This window comes from Salvelinus fontinalis, chromosome 16, assembly GCF_029448725.1.
Source record: "Salvelinus fontinalis isolate EN_2023a chromosome 16, ASM2944872v1, whole genome shotgun sequence".
In the NCBI taxonomy this organism is placed as follows: domain Eukaryota; kingdom Metazoa; phylum Chordata; class Actinopteri; order Salmoniformes; family Salmonidae; genus Salvelinus; species Salvelinus fontinalis.
The window spans coordinates 26868327-26889456 of NC_074680.1; the positions used below are offsets into that span (position 1 = coordinate 26868327).

The window sequence follows — 21130 nt, forward strand, 5'->3', positions numbered from 1 at the left end:
CAGAGAGAGGACGGGGATGTGTGGCGTGCTGTGAGAAAGACTAGAGGAGAATCATGGTGGCTTATTGTGTTTACATTTACAGTAAGTAAGTTAACAGACAAGAAAGACTTACTGAAGAACTCCTGGTACTCTGAGGGAAGCACAAAAGGTCTGAGGGACGATGTGGAAGTTTTTAAAGCCGTGAGCCTGCTGCATCCGCTGGATGTTTTTATACAGCCGGTCTTTGCGCATCAGTTCATATGACCTGGAAATGAACAGGGCCATTGACCTTTCAGCTCGAAATGCTTGAGTTCTCCACAGCTTGGGCGCTGAGAGAAATAAGACCTTGTACAAACACAATGGCAACGAGACTCCTGCATGACAGTTTGATTCATTTCATGTTTTAGAAAGGCACTGGTCCAAACAAAATGTACTTTACTGTGGATGCCAATAAACACAAGCCCGATTTGAAGGGGTTTAAAATGCTAAGCAGAGTGAACCTTTACATCAGGAAGTGTAGCAAGCCAATTGGACATAGTTCTGTGTACATTTGGACACACTGTGGTACCTAGGGAAGTGGTTGACCTTCTGAAAGTCTTGAAGGCTACGTAGGAGGTAAGGCTTGAGGTGATACCACATCCACATGAGGTTGAAGACATTACTGTTTAAATGGATCTGAAAATAAGACCTTCCAGTCAAGCTCAGATCTAAACGTTATGTACGTCAGACTACTTAAAGGCACTACTCACAGTAAGACCACACTATATGCAATGGCAGGGGAAATCGGAAAAAAAAAAATTGACACCAGTTAATTAAAGGACATCTTAACAGGAAAAATATAGCCTTGGTGCAAACATGAGGTTTACACAGTTGATAACCACCACATTACATCTGACAGCTTGATAAGGATGGATCTGAGGCTCAGATCCGATACTCAGCCGCTAATCTGCTGAAATATAGGCTTCTAACTTCAAATCATCTCAAAGGGAGGCCAGCTCACCAGCTATATTCATCACCATCATATTACTATATATCTGTTTTATTCCTACCCTTATGTGCTCCTTTGTGAAGAGTCAGGTTTGGCATGGGCCTGCACTTCTATGAGAAAGCCAGATGTTAGCAATAGAGGGTTATTAAACTTTGGCTCTAGGGATGATGTGGCAGACACTAGCCTGCCTTTGATGATGGGTTTAGTGGGAGTCAAGAGGCATTGAAGTGAAATAAAAATTGACTTAATAGTAAGTGCTTGGATGGAGCGATAATGGCGAGTGGGCTCCCTTGTGAAACATGATTAATGCTATGGTGGGCCAATATTTTGTCCATGGGTGCATTCCCATGCTTTGAGATAGGCAGTGTCAGTCAAACATCAGCCCTCTTATCCCCTTACAGCACAATATGTGCTAGTGAATCAGAATGAGACATTCTTTGAACATTTCATATAGTACCTCATGGAATCCATGATTGGTCAGCATGCCACGCACCAGCCGGCTCTCCGTGTGCACAATCTTGAAGGCCAGGTTGTACCGTTGTAAAGACAAAGTAGGAACATAACATTATCATTCAACAGGAATTAAGGAATAGGACAGAATAACAACAGAATTCTATACCTCGCATATATCTTTAGAATGCTTCTTATGGACCCCAGTACCTCCAACAGAACAGATGTTGTCATCCTTAGAGACGATGGCTTCAGCAAAGAACACCAGGACTGGGACCTTCCTGCTGAGGCCACTCTAGGCAATGCAAGGATGGTCTCTGATGAGACAGAAACGTATCAATAAAGTATTCTTCTTATTCTTACATTGAGAGGCTCATGCAGGGTCAAGCAACACATTAGTAGTTTATTCTATTTTCACTAAATCTCAGAGCCAAAGCCCCAAAATAAGATAAATGGGTGACAAAACAGGCATAAAACTCCCATTAAAATAAGAGAAAAGCCTCTCAGACAGGGCATACAGATGTAGGATCTTAATTTGATCACTCTTTTGCTGCTGAGAATTTTCCTGCACAGCAGGAACACAAACTTGTCGTTTATTCAAGGTTTAAAAAAGGTTCTAAAGTTTGTAATTTCCACTTTTAAATATCCGACTTGATTTTCCCAACGAAACATGTATCAACCCCTACAAAAAAAACATATTCATTAAAATCCACATTTCCTGTTGCTGCAGGATTATTGTCCTGCTGCAGCAAATTGGCTCAAATTAAGATCCTACATATGTACCCTTAACCTAAAGCTGTAAAACCTGTCTCTAAATGTTGAGTTTAAAATCCAAAATGATGCTACCCTTAGCTCACCTTAGGGTGTTGGAATGCAATCTGACAAGGTGTTTACTTTACCAGACCAGAGAAAGGTCGGGGCCTCACACAGACTCATAGGTACTGCAAAATAACATACCTGTCAACTAACAAACACCCTGGTAACATTGCACTGAAAATATATGATAGTACCAGACACAGCCAGCATGTCTGTGGCCATGGTGGAGATAAGATGGCATGCTGATGGAGAAGAACTCTATCATACGTGACCAAGGATGGGTGTGGTATGTAAATAATACCTGCTCCTGGCTCAGCTATCCAAAAATGTCAGCCAAAACAAAGCTCCCATCTAATATGATATCTAAAGTTCCAGAGTATTTTCAATAGTCACTCAACACAAACTCTAGTCTAGTAATACTGGGCTCTTGGAATACGCTTGTTAAAGATCTTGCAAGCTATGGTAATGTTTCTGTAATAAACATATGGATTACAGAGCTTGATATTCATGTAAATTTGCCAGTGACACACTGGGCCAATGCCAAGTCAAAGCTCCATGACATAATATCAATAGCGGTGATTTTCTCTTTCATTTGCGGGCTGAGCAAGTAGCCTAACTTTAACTTGGCAATATCATATTTAAAATCAAATTGAATGTTATTTGTCACATTCGCTGAATAGGACAGGTGTAGACCTTACTGTGAAATGCTTAGTTACAAGCCCTTAACCAACAATGCAGTTCAAGAAATAGAGTTAAGAAAATATTTACTAAAGTAAAAAAAAAATAATAATAATAAATAACAATAATGAGGCTATATACAGGGGGTACTGGTCCCGAGTCAATGTAAGGGGGTACAGGTTAGTCATGGTAATTCTACATGTAGGCAGGGGTAAAGTGACTATGCATAGATAATAAACAGCGAGTAGCAGCAGTGTAAATAGTCCGGGTGGCCATTTGATTTTCATGCTGAATTGTTCAGCAGTTTTGTGGCTTGGGGGTAGAAGCTGTTAAGGCGCCTTTTGGTCCTAGACTTGGCACTCCGGTATCACTTGCAATAAGGTAGTGGAGAGAACAGTCTATGACTTGGGTGACTGGAGTGTTTGACCATTTTTGGGGCCTTCCTCTGACACCGCCTAGTATATAGGTATTGGATGGCAGGAAGCTTGGCCCCAGTGATGTACTGGGCCGTACGCAGTAGAGGTCGACCGATTATGATTTTTCAATGCTGATACTGATACCGATTATTGGAGGACCAAAAAAAGCCGATACCGATTAAATCGGCCGATTTTTATTTATTTGTAATAATGACAATTACAACAATACTGAATGAACACTTATTTTAACTTAATATAATACATTAATAAAATCAATTTAGCCTCAAATAAATAATGAAACATGTTCAATTTGGTTTAAATAATGCAAAAACAAAGTGTTGGAGAAGAAAGTAAAAGTGCAATATGTGCCATGTAAGAAAGCTAACGTTTAAGTTCCTTGCTCAGAACATGAGAACATATGAAAGCTGGTGGTTCCTTTTAACATGAGTCTTCAATATTCCCAGATAATAAGCTTTAGGTTGTAGTTATTATAGTAATTATGTGATTATTTCTCTCTATACCATTTGTATTTCATTAACCTTTGACTATTGGATGTTCTCATAGGCACTTTAGTATTGCCAGCGTAACAGTATAGCTTCCATCCCTCTCCTCGCTCCTTCCTGGGCTCGAACCAGGAACACAACGACAAAAGGCCACCCTCGAAGCAGCGTTACCCATGCAGAGCAAGGGGAACAACTACTCCAAGTCTCAGAGCGAGTGACGTTTGAAACACTATTAGCGCGCACCCCGCTAACTAGCTAGTCATTTCACATCGGTTACACCAGCCTAATCTCGGGAGTTGATAGGCTTGAAGCACAGCGAAGAGCTTCTGGCAAAACGCAGGAAAGTGCTGTTTTAATGAATGCTTACGAGCCTGCTGCTGCCTACCACCGCTCAGTCAGACTGCTCTATCAAATCATAGACTTAGTTATAACATAATAACACACAGAAATACGAGCCTTAGGTCATTAATATGGTCAAATCCGGAAACTATCATCTCGAAAACAAGACATTTATTCTTTCAGTGAAATACAGAACCGTTCCGTATTTTATCTAACGGGTGGCATCCATAAGTCTAAATATTCCTGTTACATTGCACAACCTTCAATGTTATGTCATAATTACGTAAAATTCTGGCAAATTAGGCGGCCCAAACTGTTGCATATACACTGACTTTGCGTGCAATGAACGCAAGAGAAGTGACACAATTTCACCTGGTTAATATTGCCTGCTAACCTGGATTTCTTTTAGCTAAATATGCAGGTTTAAAAATATATACTTCTGTGTATTGATTTTAAGAAAGGCATTGATGTTTATGGTTAGGTACACATTGGAGCAACGATACACACCACATCGATTATATGCAACGCAGGACACGCTAGATAAACTAGTAATATCATCAACCATGTGTAGTTAACTAGTGATTATGATTGACAAAAACAAGATAAGGTTAATGCTAGCTAGCAACTTACCTTGGCTTCTACTGCATTCGCGTAACAGGCAGGCTCCCCGTGGAGTGCAATGTAATCAGGTGGTTAGAGTGTTGGACTTGTTAACTGTAAGGTTGCAAGATTGAATCCCCAGAGCTGACAAGGTAAAAATCTGTCGTTCTACCCCTGAACGAGGCAGTTAACCCACCGTTCCTGTTCTTAACTGACTTGCCTAGTTAAATAAAGATTAAATAAAGGTGTACACATTTTTTTTTAAATAAAATAAAATTAAATAAAAATCGGCCAAATTGGTGTCCAAAAATACCGATTTCCGATTGTTATGAAAACTTGAAATCGGCCCTAATTAATCGGCCATTCTGATTAATCGGTCGACCTCTAGTACGCAATACCCTCAGTAGAGTCTTACGGTCAAATGCCGGACCTGGGGACCCATGTCAAATAATTTCAGTCTCCTGAGGGGGAAAAGGTGTTCTCGTCCCCTCTTCACGACTGTCTCGGTGTGTTTGGACCATGATAGTTCATTGGTGATGTATACACCAAGGAACGTGAAGCTCTCGACACGCTCCACTACAGCCCTGTCGATGTTATACCGGCCTGTTTGGCCCACCTTTTCCAGTAGTCCACGATCAGCTCCTTTGTCTTGCTCACATTGAGGGATAGGTTGTTGTCCTGGCACCACACTGCCAGGTCTTTGACCTCCTCCCTATAGGCTGTCTCATCGTTGTTAGTGATCAGGCCTATCACTGTTGTGTCATCAGCAAACTTTATGATGGTGTTGGAATCATGTTTGGCTACGCAGTCGTGCGTGAACAGGGAGTACAGGAGGGGACTAAGCACGCACCCCTGATGGGCCCCAGTGTTGAGGATCAGCGTGGCAGATGTGTTGTTGCCTACCCTTACCACCTTGGGGCGGCCCATCAGGAAGTCTAGTCCCAGGGACCTTAGCTTAGTGATGAGCTTTGTGGGCACTATGGTGTTGAACGCTGAGCTGTAGTCAATGAACAGCACTCACATAGGTGTTCCTTTTATCCAGGTGGGAAAGGGCAGTGTGGAGTGCGATTGAGTTTGCGTCATCTGTGGATCTGTTGGGGTGGTATGCGAATTGGAGTGGGTCTAGGGTTTTCGGGATGATGGTGCTGACGTGAGCCATGACCAGTCTTTCAAAGCACTTCATGGCTACCGACGTGAGCACTATGGGGCGGTAATCATTTAGGCAGGTTACCTTCGCTTTCTTGGGCACAGAGACTATGGTGGTCTGCTTGAAACAAGTAGGTTTACAGACATGGTCAGGGAAAGGTTGAAAATGTCAGTGTAGACACCTGCCAGTTGGCCCGCGCATGCTTTGAGTACACGTCCTGGTAATCCGTCTGGCCCCGTGGCTTTGTGACTGTTGATTTATTTAAAGGTCTTGCTCACAATGGCTTTGGAGAGCGTGATCACACAGTCGTCCAGAACGGCTAGTGCTCTCATGCATGCTTCACTGTTGCTTGCCTTGAAGCGAGCATAAAAGGCATATTTACACTGATACTTTGGAGTGTTAGAGACTAACAGGAGTAATGCAATCTCAAAAAGGGTGTTATTATTAGTGATTTTGAACAGTCAGAAGGCTACAGTTGTAGGGCCCTATCAAAACCATTTTGTTTTTTGCCAAATCTTGTTTTCCACAAAACGAACTAACAGCTTTGGAAATCTGTAGTTTTTCTCATCAATGATATAGCCTCCATTGAAAATACCATTACAATATTTTTCTTCACTGGCCCAAGCAGGCCTCCCCGGGCAGCCCTGTACTTTAGCCTTAATCTAAAATGTATTAAATAGATTTTCCCCTCATCAATCTATACACAATACCCCATAATGACAAAGTAAAAAAAAAAAACTGAAATATCACATTTACATAAGTATTCAGACCCTTTACTCAGTACTTTGTTGAAGAACGTTTGGCAGCGATTCCAGCCTTGAGTCTTCTTAGCTATGACACTACAAGCTTGGCACACCTGTATTTGGGGAGTTTCTCCCATTCTTCTCTACAGATCCTCTCAAACTCTGTCAGGTTGGATGGGGAGCGTCGCTGCACAGCTAATTTCAGGTCTCTCCAGAGATGTTCGATGTCCCGAAGCCACTCCTGCGTTGTCTTGGCTGTGTGCTTAGGGTTGTTATCCTGTTGGAAGGTGAACCTTCACCCCAGTCTGAGATCCTGAGTGCTCTGGAGCAGGTTTTCATCAAGGATCTCTAGTCTAGTTTAGCGGCAGGGACTAGTCTCCCAGTCCCTGCCGCTAAAAAACAACCCACAGCATGATGCTGCCACCACCATGCTTCATAGTAGGGATGGTGCCAGGTTTCCTCCAGATGTGATGCTTGGCATTCAGGCCAAATAGTTCAATATTGGTTACATCAGAACAGAGAATCTTGTTTCTCATGGTCTAAGAGTCCTTAGGTGCCTTTTGGAAAATTCCAAGCAGGCTGTCATTTGCTTTTACTGAGGAGTGGCTTCTGTCTGGCCACTCTTCCATAAAGGCCTGATTGGTAGAGTGCTGCAGAGATGGTTGTCCTTCTTGAAGGTTCTCCCATCTCCACAGAGTAACACTAGAGCTCTGTCAGAGTGACCATCAGGTTCTTGGTCACCTTCCTGACCAAGGCCCTTCTCCTCCAATTGCTCAGTTTGGCCGGGCGGCTAGCGGTAGGAAGAGTCTCGGTGGTTCCAAACTTCTTCCATTTAAGAATGATGAAGGCCACTGTGTTCTTGCGGACCTTCAATACTGCAGACATTTTTTGATACCCTTCCCCAGATTGTGCCTGAACACAATCTCGGAGCTCTACGGAGAATTCCTTCGACCTCATGGCTTGGTTTCTGACATGCAATGTCAACTGTGGGACCTTATATAGACAGGTGTGCCCCTTTCCAAATCATGTCCAAATCAAATAAATTTACCACATGTGGACTCCAATCAAGTTGTAGAAACAGCTCAAGGATGATCAATGGAAACAGGATGCACCTGAGCTCAATTTCGAGTCTCATAGCAAAGGGTCTGAAAACGTATACAAATAAAGTATTTCAGTTTTTTTTAAATAAAATGTGCAAAAATGTCTAAAAACCTGTTTTTGCTTTGTCATTATTAAAGGGTATTGTGTGTAGATTGATGAGGAAACATTTTTATTTAATCCATTTAAGAATAAGGCTATAACGTAACAAAACATGGAAAAAGTGACGGGGTCTGAGTACTTTCCGAATGCACTGTATGTTGAGCCCTGGACTGCTATGATACATTTACAGTAGCTGTGCTGCTAGACATCATGTGTCACTACAGAGGGAGCTTTAATAAATCCAATTTATTTATAAAGCCTTTTTTACATCAGCCAATGAAACCCAGCCTAAAACCCCAAACAGCAAGCAATGCAGAAGCACGTCATAGTTGTAATAGTTAGGCTAGTGCCGTGGCAGCATCATCACCAGTAATAACCCAGTATCTACCTAACATAGGCTCAAGACTCACACGGAGGTCAAACTCATTTCAATATTAAGCATGCAGTGCTTAATAATGTAGGCCTATTGAATGTCTTGAGGGAGATTTGTCTGGCACTAAAGATGCTTGAAATCAATAATACATTTTAGTCTGATGACCAGGTCTTGACTGTTTTCTTCACAGATTCCATTACAGCTACATGCAAATGATCTAAGGTGCACTGAAAGTGCATTCTAATTTGTTGCCAAAGAGTTTAGTCCTCTAATTAAATTTGAATTCAGCCTCATTTGAATTAAGACTAGACCGTGAACTTCTTGGCCTAATCTACTGTGGAAGTACATGGTCTATTTAAAGACTACTGGAGGTACCAGGCTATTTAAGTGCCAAATTCATCACATTTAAATACACCAAATAAACCAGGCTTAATTTAGAATGCACTGTAAACTCCAGTGAACTAAGTTTACCCACATATTGATGCTTTACACAGTATATTTAGCTAAAACTGTTCTTCATTAAGCATAATAAGGCAGTGTTACAGTGTTTATGACGGTTGCATAGAATTACAAATTAGAACTCTTAGAATTGAATAGGATCTCTGCGGTTTCCATTATGATCGAGTTTAAACATTGACATATATGTATTTCTTATCCCAGTAATGTTGCTTTCTACAACTAGAAGGACATGTAACCAACCCAATAACAACCCAATCAGAACAGCCACTTACTCTTGCTCGTCCTCTGAGGAGGACTCTGAATCCTCTTTATCCCAGATCACAGCTGGCATTTCCACCACAGTGAAGAGGGAGGTACCTCCTGATTAAATCTCCTTTGAGTAAGGTATCGATCTCAGGTTGACTGTGGTCATCTCCAGTTCTCACCATCTACTGTTGAAATATCAGTCTAGTTAAAACATAGCATATTATTAATACTGAATAATACATTGTCTGCAATTGAGAGGAGCCATATTATATAAATAATGTTCATGCAAAAATGATGAGTCTGTCCATATCAGCACTGCCCAGCAAAAAACGTAATCATAGGAGATCCCACCATGCACTGAAAATGAAACATATGTTGCGTGTTGCTATGTTTTTTTATATACACTACCGGTCATAAGTTTTAGAACACCTGCTCATTCAAGGGTTTTTCTTTATTTGTACTATTATCTGACCGCAAGGCACTACAGAGGGTAGTGCGTACGGCCCAGTACATCACTGGGGCTAAGCTTCCTGCCGTCCAGGACCTCTACACCAGGCGGTGTCAGAGGAAGGCCCTAAAAATTGTCAAAGACCCCAGCCACCCCAGTCATGGACTGTTCTCTCTACTACAGCATGGCAAACGGTACCGGAGTGCCAAGTCTAGGACAAAAAGGCTTCACAACAGTTTTTACCCCCAAGCCATAAGACTCCTGAACAGGTAATCAAATGGCTACCCGCGCCATTTGCATTGTGTGTCCCCCCAAACCCTCTTTTTACGCTGCTGCTACTCTGTTTATCATATGTACATAGTCACTTTAACTATACATTCATGTGCATACTACCTCAATTGGGCCGACCAACCAGTGCTCCCGCACATTGGCTAACCGGGCTATCTGCATTGAGAAATGACAGTCCATCATTACTTTAAAACATGAAGGTCAGTCAATACGGAACATTTCAGTGCAGTCGCAAAAACCATCAAGCGCTATGATGAAACTGGCTCTCGTGAGGGCCGCCACAGGAATGGAAGACCCAGAGTTACCTCTGCTGCAGAGGATAGGTTCATTAGAGCTACCAGCCTCAGAAATTGCAGCCCAAATAAATGCTTCACAGAGTTCAAGTAACAGACATCTCAACATCAACTGTTCAGAGGAGACTGTGTAAATCAGGCCTTCATGGTCTAATTGCTGTAAAGAAACCAATACTAAAAGGACACCAATAAGAAGAAGAGACTTGCTTGGACCAAGAAACACGATCAATGGACATTAGACCGGTGGAAAGGTGTCCTTTGAGGTGGAGTCCAAATTGGATATTTTTGGTTCCAACCGCTGTGTCTTTCTGAGACGCGGTGTGGGTGAACTGATGATCTCCGCATGTGTGGTTCCCACTGTAAACCATGGAGGAGGAGGTGTTATGGTGTGGGGGTGCTTTGCTGGTGACACATTCAGTGATTTAAAAAAAAATCCCGGCTCACTTAACCAGCATTGCTACCATAGCATTCTGCATCGATACGCCATCCCATCTGGTTTGGGATTAGTGGGACTATCACTTGTTTTTCAACAGGACAATGACCCAACACACCACCAGGCTGTTTGACCAAGAAGGAGAGTGATGGAGTGCTGCATCAGATGACCTGGCCTCCACAACCACGCGACCTCAACCCAATTGCAATGGTTTGGGATGAGTCGAACCGCAGAGTGAAGGAAAAGCAGCCAACAAGTGCCCTGCATATGTGGGAACTCCTACAAGACTGTTGGAAAAGCATTCCAGGTGAAGCTGTTTGAGAGAATGCCAAGAATGTGCAAAGCTGTCATCAAGGCAAAGGGTGGCTATTTGAAGAATCTCAAATATAAAATATATTTTCATTTGTTTACAACTTTTTTGGTTACTACATGATTGCATGTGTTATTTCATAGTTTTGATGTCTTCACTATTATTCTACAATGTAGAAAATAGTAAAAAATAAAGAAAAACCCTTGAATGAGTAGGTGTTCTAAAACTTTTGACCGGTAGTCAAGTTAATCACAACAAATCAATACAAAAAGTTAAATGGGGAAAACAAGTATATATAAAGAATATACAAAGAATATTTTGGCGGGCCTCCCAACTGGCGCAGTGGTCTAAGGCACTAGCTAGCTGTGCCACTAGAGATTCTGGGTTCAAGTCCAGGCTCTGTGGCAGCCGGCCGCGACTGGGAGACTCATGGGACACAATTGCACAATTGGCCAAAAGAATAATTAAATGAATTACATTAAAAAATGTCAACTTATTTCTATCATAAATAAAGAATGCAAGCAGCACATCTCTCCATAATAGTGTAAAATCTACATAAATGTGTTCAATTATAAATCTACTGATGTCTTGCCACAAATTCCTTACATGAATACAATGCCAAAAAACAGAAAATACTGTTTCTGGGTGGTCATTACAAAAGGTACAATTTGATTATTATTTAATTTTTTTACTTCTTCATTTGGTGGTTGGCAGGATAATATTTATGAACAATTTTAAAAGAAACTTCCATAATTTTGTTAATAAGTAGGTATGCGGGTGGCAACATCCAAACTTTTTTCCAACAGACATTATCAATAAAACCATTCCAATAAGCCATGACATATGGGATAGATACATCCTGTTGAAACAAGGCTCGTATAGCTCTATTGTTATTGAATGGACTCAAAGAAAATAAAATCTTTCCTACTGATGAGTCAACGGGTTAATCGTAACTACGTTTTTCATTGGGAGAGCAAACTAACATTCCGGTTATAAATCATGACAGCCGTAAAACTACCATATAAACACACCCAACTCTTCCCAGCATAGGATAAACTTACGTAATCAAAGAACCACATTTAGTTACAGTAGCTAGCTAGCCATCATTAACAGTCGTCCTGTAGCCTATTTGTAACTACAACAACTGACTGGCAACCAATGGAGGGAGCATCCACACTGTCCTCAAGCACGTGACGTTTCTGACACAATTTACACTGTGAATCCCAAACACTGATCCCAAACCACACCCTCGCACCTACCAACCAACCACTGGTATAATAAGAACGGCTACCAACTCGCTCAGAGGGCCGAAATTCAAATGAACAAATCCCCCCTGTAGTTTTACAGTATTTAAACCTCAGTAACAGATAAACATTTAATTTTGGAGCTATTTCATCTGTTGCGTGTCAAGTCTCGAAATCAGACAAACAAATGCACTTTTGTATGAAATTGCCAAAACATATTGCTGACACTCGGTATAGCACTTCGCTCTGAAGCCTTACTGGCTGTCGAATTGGCTACCTGAGGGTCTAATTAACCCCTACACCCTGGATAATGTTCACCCCCTGAGCTTTGGGACACTTGTGCAAATGGCGGAGGTGCGTGTTAACGTGCAAATGGAGAGCCGAGGGGAAGGGGATGATTTGGGATTCAGACCCCATTTGTGATGGATTTCTATAAATCCAAATCTGCATCAAAAAATAATGATTTTTATTGAGGGAAAAAAACAGACCTGCATGTGCATTCCAATGTTTTCAAGTTACTGTACTGAATTGGTACATATGGTTAGAGAATTTCACACATAGAATTCATTCTATGAAATATTCATACAAAGGCTTAATTACATCCTCCCAGCTGCCCACTGCACTGAGGCTAGGAAACACTATCACTATAGAAAAATCCACAATAATTGAGAATTTCAATAAGCATTTTTCTATGGCTGGCCATGCTTTCCACCTGGCTACCCCTACCCCGGTCAACAGCCCTGCGCTCCCCACAGCAACTCGCCCAAACCTCCCCCACCCAAATCCAGATAGCTGATGTTCTGAAAGAGCTGCAAAATATGGACCCCTACAAAATCAGCCGGGCTAGACAATCTGGACCCTCTCTTTCTAAAATTATCTGCCGAAATTGTTGCAACCCCTATTACTAGCCTGTTCAACCTCTCTTTCGTATCGTCTGAGATTCCCATAGATTGGAAAGCTGCCGCGGTCATCCCCCTCTTCAAAGGGGGAGACACTCTAGACCCAAACTGCTACAGACCATTATCTATTCTACCCTGCTTTTCTAAAGTCTTTGAAAGCCAAGTTAACAAACAGATCACCGACCATTTCGAATCTCACCGTACCTTCTCCACTATGCAATCTGGTTTCAGAGCTGGTCATGGGTGCACCTTAGCCACGCTCAAGGTCCTAAACGATATCATAACCGCCATTGTACAGCTGCAGCTGTACATAGTCCATCTGTAAACTACCCACCCAATTTACCTACCTCACCCCCCATACTGCTTTTATTTATTTACTTTTCTGCTCTTTTGCACACCAGTATCTCTTCTTGCACATGATCATCTGATGATTTATCACTCCAGTGTTAATCTGCTAAATTGTAATTATTCGATTTATTGCCTACCTCATGCCTTTTGCACACATTGTATATAGATTCTCTTTTTTTCTACCATGTTATTGACTTGTTTATTGTTTACTCCATGTGTAACTCTGTGTTGTTGTCTGTTCACACTGCTATGCTTTATCTTGGCCAGGTCGCAGTTGCAAATGAGAACTTGTTCTCAACTAGCCTACCTGGTTAAATAAAGGTGAAATTTTTTTTTGATAAGAGACATTACTGTGCAGCCGTATTCATCGACCTGGCTAAGGCTTTCGACTCTGTCAATCACAACATTCTTATTGGCAGACTCAACAGCCTTGGTTTCTCAAATGATTGCCTCGCTTGGTTCACCAACTACTTCTCCAATAGTGTTCAGTGTGTAAAATCGGAGGGCCTGTTGTCCGGACCTCTGGCAGTCTCTATGGGGGTGCCACAGGGTTCAATTCTCGAGCCGACTCTTTTCTCTGTATACATCAACGATGTCGCTCTCGCTGCTAGTGATTCTTTGATCCACCTCTACGCAGATGACACCATTCTGTATACCTCTGGCCCTTCGTTGGACACGGTGTTAACTAACCTCCAGATGAGCTTCAATGCCATACAACTCTCCTTCCGTGGCCTCCAACTGCTCTTAAATGCAAGTAAAACTAAATGCATGCTCTTCAACCGATCGCTGCCTCCACCTGCCCGCCCGTCCAGAATCACTACTCTGGACGGTTCTGACTTAGAATATGTGGACAACTACAAATACCTAGGTGTCTGGCTAGACTGTAAACTCTCCTTCCAGACTCACATTAAGCATCTCCAATCCAAAATTAATTCTAGAATCGGCTTCCTATTTCGCAACAAAGCATCCTTCACTTTGGTATGCTGCCAAACATACCCCCGTAAAACTGACCATCAATAATGTGTATAATCAATAATAATCAATAACTTGTCTGGCAGGTGCGTCCCACAGAAGGCAAGGATGAGTCGTTTTCTAAATGTTCTGCGGATTTGGTTGGTAGGTAATGGTGTCTGTCATTGCCATGGGAAACACCGTCCAGAGTTTCAGCGATCACAGCTTCCTCTCTGAGAAACTCTACAGGGGGACACCAGAGTTTGGTGAGTAGTTTCTATACTTCATGACTGGAATGCTCTTACCCTGCAAGGGCCGGTGTGGATGCAGGCTTTTGCTCCAGCCAAGCAGAAACACCTGATACATCAAATCATAATTCAATGAAGGAATTGATTAATGGAATCAAATCGGTTGCTGCTTGGGTAGGGGAAAAGCCTGCCCCCACAGGGTAAGGTTTCCACCTGCTGCTTTAGTCCAGCGCTCAAAAAATTCTTATAGGGGTTTCAGCGGTTGGCTGCGCGTTACTTCAATTCCGTCGCGGTGTTTTAACGTTTAGAAATGTCAATAATCATCGCTTTCTAAACAGTTTTCGAAACATCTGGCCCTTTTCTTTTATATCAGCGAGAAAGAATCTTTCAAATAAAAAATATACACTTACTTTAGCAGCGTTGCACGTGTCCATACTGTTGGTGCCTCCAGTTGACGAACTACACTTCCTCCCCAGTTAGCTGACACACAGGTGTTTGGCGCGCATTAGATTGCTAATTAGCACAGGTGGCTGCCTATGTCTTCTTCTTTTCCGTAAACAAGCGCTGTAACATCAAGATATGGCTGTGGGAACACTAACTATTAAGGTGTGTTTGTTTTGAAAATGATTTCTTGCTGATGTGAAAGATAGGTTCCTTATGTTTCCAAAACCGATGCATTTTAAACGTTCAGAGCGTCAGACCCTCCCATAACACACACAACTCACCCGACACGAAGATGCTATCATCAATAGGCACAAAAGCAGTTAGTGTCTATGAATGGGGTACTGTAGAGTCTATCCATACAATCCCACAAATATCCTGTAGGTTTATGTCATTATGCCTGTATATAAGACTGGGTTACACATTGATTTGTCTACATTACAGGAGTTTAACAGTAGCAGTATGCTCCATGCTCCTCCATGGTGCAAGGAATTTCGGGGAATTTAATTTAGGTTTTGCTTCCTTTTACAGTAAATAGCCTCCAAGCAAGAACATTTGGTATCTGGACATTGTTGTCGTCAATTATCCGCTGCACATTCAGAACAAAACGTAAGATTTCCTCCATACCTGCACTGTTGTGTCTGTTCATGCAGTAGTGAGTGCATAAACTATGACTCATGTTCTATGGAAGTTATCTTTCTCCTCTTCTGCAGCCTCTATCACATCACCCTGTGGACACTTCCTGTCTGAAGCCTTCATCTACAAAACGGCACCTCTGACCATTGGCATTATGGCACCTCTCATTGTGGCGAGTAAGTACTGCATCTCTATAATCCCATCTGATCAAATAGTGAGCTTGTTTTGTTATAACCAGTAACAACACAGTGTTAGTGAATCATCAAACTACCAGGTACAGAATGTGCATCGCTCAACAGCATTTTTCATCTGATATAATTTGCTCAGAGCTTGTGCTGCTGGTGTCTGTTATTGCAGAGGAAACCCCATTCCATCCTCTCACCTCTAAGTTTCTCTATCGTGGAAATGCTGATTGGGTTCCATTGTGTTCCAGAGCCTCAGGAGGAGGTGGCTGTACGTCATAAGAAGCAGAACTGATTCAAAGCTGCAGAAAACTTTTGTTATACATTGTGCCATTTTGCCCAGCAATAGAGAGAGCTATGGGATAGTATACTTCTTCTCTTGAATAATGAGTGGCCTATTTACTATACTGTATGTACACAAAGACAAGTCCAATAGCTTTAAACTTTTAAGAGGGGGTATACAATAACTGGAGTTTATTTTGCAGGTCATTTGTACCTGTCCTATGTGATTTGTACCTGTGCTAGAATATACTAGTTTGGCTACAGCTGTTTCACTCTTGCATGGTCAATTGAACAGGGATTGTCGATCAATGTTTCATCATGTACAGTAATTTACATAAATGTACAGTGATGATTTTATGTATATTAATAATGGTTTGATTAATGTGTGGTAGGGTTGACTGGTTTTGGAATTATTTTATGTAAATGAACAGTTTGGGTGTGTGCCATGTACAGTACTTGAATGGATTCTCTCAACATTGGGCCTTTGTCTTGATTTCTAAACTGCTCAGTGATGGTGTGCTTTCTGTATGTTACTGGATTTTGTGTGTGGTATAACATCCATTGATAAAATAACTGAGCATTTTTTTAAATGTTTTTTACATTTAGTTCACCAGATTACCATGTACACTGACATTTTGTCCAAACAACATCTACAAACATTTTTACAAAACTATAATTATGTTGTTCATTACTGAATATGAGAAATAGTAAAAATGACATCACCATTTGATGTATATAAAATTATCCTTCAAAACAAAAAAAAGCTGATGAAACACTGCACTATGGAATTTAATCTTAAATCTCACTATTAACATTAAGTATGGCATGAAAGAGTTCTCAGTAACAAATATACAGGCCAAAAGAATCATACATACAAATACAACACTCGCCTACCTCGTGCAAAATGACAAGTCCATTGGATTGTCTGTCTTGCCACGCTAATGATTTTGTGCTCACATTGTTATCATAGTGTTTTAGGCTCTAAAACAAGTCAATGCAGAGCATTAAATACAATAGTCCCAAAGTTTCTGACTTATTCTAAGAATGTGGTTAAAGCAGGTTGATTCCCTCTGAAACATACTCAGGTACAGTATCAACCCTATTCACCATTATCATTATTGGCAGATAGCAATCTCAAAATCCTGTTAAACCACTAGGTGAGTTGGCTTGACTGGACCTAGAACAGTTACATTAATACATTTAGCAATGTTAAGTTTGGTTACGGTATAGTATTGGTCAAATGTCAGGAAACAAAAAGCACAATACTGCTCATATCGGGATGCACAGACATCAACATTTACATGATTTAGATTGGAGACAGTCAAAGGTAAACAAAATGAAAAGATGAACCATTCATAGCTTACTCTCAAAAAGAGACACTTAAATATTAATTGACAGGTCATTCAACTTGAAATACTTCTGCTTGTGCTTGACAATCAAACTCGTTATCTGTCGAGTAATTTGCTAAAGAGGGAGAACATGTGAGGTTCCAAGTGAGTTCTTCTGCATGGCTTGAGTAGATCTGGGGAGCCAGTTGTGCTAGGCAGTAGAAATAGCAGTCACTGGAACTAAAGCCAAAGCAGGGTGTCCATACCCCAGCCTACAGTACATTCCTGGGCTCTGACTTCCTCAGAGGCGTCCTCCATGTCATAGTTTCAATTAAGTACATTAAGTACAAATTCATTACTTGTGCATGTGCTCACCTTCACATTTGTAAAGGGAAAGCAGCATACTTTTTAGTGTATGTATTGAATCTGTTCCTGTTTGTGTGTACATCCTTTGGTAGTTTTCAAACATGTCAGTGTGTGCTGGGCTGTCTTCTCACACCTGTCCAACTGGAATTCCTCCTTATACCTTGACCTCCTTCAGTGTATCTGGCGGTGAGATGCCTGCCTGTTTCTGTCAAATCAAAACATTACTATTAGAAATCAGATTTTCCTCATGATGTTCCAATATTATATATTACTACATGTACTATGTTAAAACTTTAAATTGTGTTATTTCTATTGAGGTGGAGCTTACTAACAACGGAACATCTTATTGGGTCTCAATATTTATAAACAAAGCATATTTTATTTAACCCTTATTTTACCAGGTAAGTTGACTGAGAACACATTCTCATTTACAGCAATGACCAGGGGAACAGTTACAGGGGAGAGGAATGAGCCAATTGGAAGCTGGGGATGGTATGAGGGCCAGATTGGGAATTTATCCAGGACACCGGGATTAACACCCCTACTATTATGATAAGTGCCACAGTGACCACAGAGTCAGAACACCTGTTTAATGTCCCATCCAAAAGCGTCACCGTACACAGGGCAATGTCCCCAATCACTGCACTGGGGGATTGGGATATATTTGTTTTAGACCAGAGGAAAAAGTGCCTCCTACTGTCCTTCCAACACCATCTGGCCTCCCATCCAGAGACAAACCAGGACCAACCCTGCTTAGCTTCAGAGACAAGCCAGTAGTGGGATGCAGGGTGGTATGCTGATGGTGTAAATTAGACAAACAGGCACTTAAGTAACTTGGTTTCACTAGAATGTATTTAGGTTATCAAAACAATATGTGTTTCATGCAATAAACACATCAATCCAAATTTTACAGGTAATGTATACACTTATGATTATCTTTCTCTGGAAGACAGAAAAAGCTGATTGATTCCCCTGACCCTTTTTGTAACGTACCAAAATATTTCCTCAGGGGTTTATTAGCTAAACTTAAAACAGGAAGTTAAAAGCTCTGTGCCACACTTAAAATCATCACCCTTTTGTTTTCCAACCAGCTCATATAGTAGGGCTTTGCTTTGAGAAGGATGATCAACCGAAGGACAAATAGTTCAAAGCACACTAATATTACACTGAAGCTGCAAGTAGCATACTTCAACAAAGCTTCGGCATGATCACTTAATTTCCAACAATATTTTACAGAACTTCAGTTCCTCAGTCACTGCTTAGCTGACAGAAAACGTGTCTTACTGATTATTGTAATTGAAGCACAGTACCCTATCCAGATATTAACTCCCAACCCTGCTTGGAGACTCCTTATGCTTTACCAATCCCTGTCATCTGCTTTGGCAAGTCCCACACGGCATTCTCAATCCAAGTTACTGCTCTTTTCACAGAAAGAGCAGGTGCCATGTCTTTATTTAAGACCTTTCACCTTGCTGAAGTGGGTTACATGTGTAAAGATTGAGTGAATTTATTGTTTTATGTCTTTATCTTTCAATCGGAATTCTCAACACATCCCCAATAGGAGTGCTCTTTATGATTGCATTTTGTACAGTACAGCACTTTGAATGTGTGATATAAGACTCAAAGACTTGATACCCCTACCTTGGCAGGTGTGTGTTTGGGTTTTAGTGAAGTTAATGTCAGGATTGCTGCTCCTGTGGTCTGCTGGGTGTTGTGGCCCCGTAGTCCTGTACCCGAGACGGGGAATCTGCAGCCTGGAACAACGGCTGGGGAATCACGCACAAGAGGGGCAAGAGGGCTCCTCCACCATCCCTATCACCATAATCCCTCTGCCCTTTCCAGACCCTCCCATAACACTTTATTTTAACTCCAGCAGTCTACCTGCCTCTAGAGAGAGCCTTCTCTTAATGAGGACTCTTCTGGGGATGGAAAGGATATGACATAAAGCTGGAGTGGAATTGTAAAGGATTATGGATTAAACAGTCAAATTGTGCAATATGGTCTTTTGACTCTTCAGACGCTATAAACACATTCTAAGATATATTTTCAACTAATAAAATGCTACCTCTTGTGACTAACAAGCATTCCATTTTCAACATCCAATTTTTTTAAAAATGGAGAGAAAATTATTGAATTCTCTTGGCACTGTTACTGGAGACAAGGGACATTACACTGGTTTCAAATATTAAGAGAAGTATTGATGGGATTATTGTAGTATTCCATAAATCAAGTGAGTAAAGCTCCCATCCTGCATTGAGATAAAATAAGTGATAGCGATATTCTCATAATAGAAAGAATAGTCGCTGAGCAGAGCGGATTTGTTAGGCATGATAGTCTTGTTAATGATTTAAAGTTGATCTTCAACAGCTGGACATCACTGGCCAATGGTTAGTTGAACCTGAAGTTTATTATGAATCTATTATATGATTAAAGTAAAAAAATACATAATTACATTCTCTTGCGTGAGCAAGCCATTGGTGTATGATTTATTTTGCTGCCAAGTGAGAGTAATTGAAAAAGTAAATGTGATGTATTTTTTACTATAGCCTATTGTACACTCTTTTGATGAATATACTCCCGAGTGGCGCAGCGGTCTAAGGCACTGCATCTCAGTGCTAGTCACTACAGACCCTGGTTCGATCCCGGGATGTATCACAACTGGCCGTGATCGGCAGTCCCATAGGGCGATGCACAATTAGCCCAGCGTCGTCTGGGTTAGGGGAGGGTTTGGCCGGGGTAGGCCGGCATTGTAAAATACGAATGTCCTTAACTGACTTGCCTAGTTAAATAAAAGGTGGCTGCGTCATTGTAGTTCTATACTCTAGATAAACCACAATGATATTGTGTGATACCTCTAGATTCCTACAACTCTGCAGCCATAATAATTTGTGACAAAAGGTCATGCATGATCTTTGTCTTGCATGTCGAATGAAACAGAAACTTCTCAAGCATGTTTTTGTATCAAACACCAGCAAGGCATGTAATCAAATACAGCTAGTTGGAGAGCTGACAGCGGGTGCAAAGTCATGTTTTCAGAAACAGTTAGGTTGTTTTCCGAGAGCTGAGGAAAAGCATGGTGTTGTCTGATGCCTGTGACCCCTGTGTCCACTCCACAGCAAGCAAGAGGAACCCACACCAGAGAAGAAGCCAGACAGCCAGCATAGTCCATTGAATGGAGCATCAGCCATGGGAAGTATCCAACAGATCACATCCCTTTTAACTGGAACGCAGAGATCCTACCGCTGACACCAAATAGCAGAAACAGATATACTTACACTTTCCGCCTGTGTCTCAGCCAGATGGTTGGCCTTTTGCCGTCGGAGGTCAGACTTGATGAATGCTGTGACATATAGATGAGAGAGGTAAGGCACTACTCAGAAACATATTCAGGGTCATATATAGCATTCATATTCATGAATGCATGGGTCATATGTAGCATTCATATTCAGGAATGCATGGGTCATATATAGTATTAATATTCAGGAATGCATGGGTC

At 41.4% G+C, this 21130-nt stretch overlaps 1 protein-coding gene, 1 long non-coding RNA gene and 1 pseudogene across 4 annotated transcripts in view; 1 reads left to right on the forward strand and 2 right to left on the reverse strand.

Moving 5' to 3' along the window:
• Nucleotides 1-231, reverse strand: part of LOC129813349 (uncharacterized) — a 30294-nt pseudogene extending 30063 nt beyond the window's left edge.
• LOC129812889 (feline leukemia virus subgroup C receptor-related protein 2-like) overlaps nucleotides 1-21130 on the reverse strand; it is a 75163-nt gene that overhangs the window by 18267 nt on the left and 35766 nt on the right. Inside the window, exons 9-12 of one of the 3 annotated variants that reach the window (XR_008753085.1) lie at nucleotides 20910-20974; nucleotides 8964-9122; nucleotides 1628-1734; nucleotides 1425-1484 (exon numbers count right to left, since the gene is read on the reverse strand). Coding sequence is in view for 2 of the 3 variants with exons in the window: in XM_055864851.1 (XP_055720826.1) it covers nucleotides 19314-19388; nucleotides 20910-20974 (140 nt within the window). In the remaining variant the exon portion in view is untranslated. Of the gene's footprint in view, nucleotides 1-1424; nucleotides 1485-1627; nucleotides 1735-8963; nucleotides 9123-16710; nucleotides 17840-19275; nucleotides 19389-20909; nucleotides 20975-21130 lie in introns of those variants that run through there. The other 2 variants (XM_055864851.1, XM_055864852.1) reach the window with 2 other exon arrangements.
• On the forward strand, nucleotides 14764-16370 carry LOC129812893 (uncharacterized). Its single transcript, XR_008753086.1, has 4 exons — nucleotides 14764-15005; nucleotides 15372-15449; nucleotides 15554-15652; nucleotides 15910-16370. It is a non-coding gene; the product is annotated as an uncharacterized LOC129812893 (long non-coding RNA).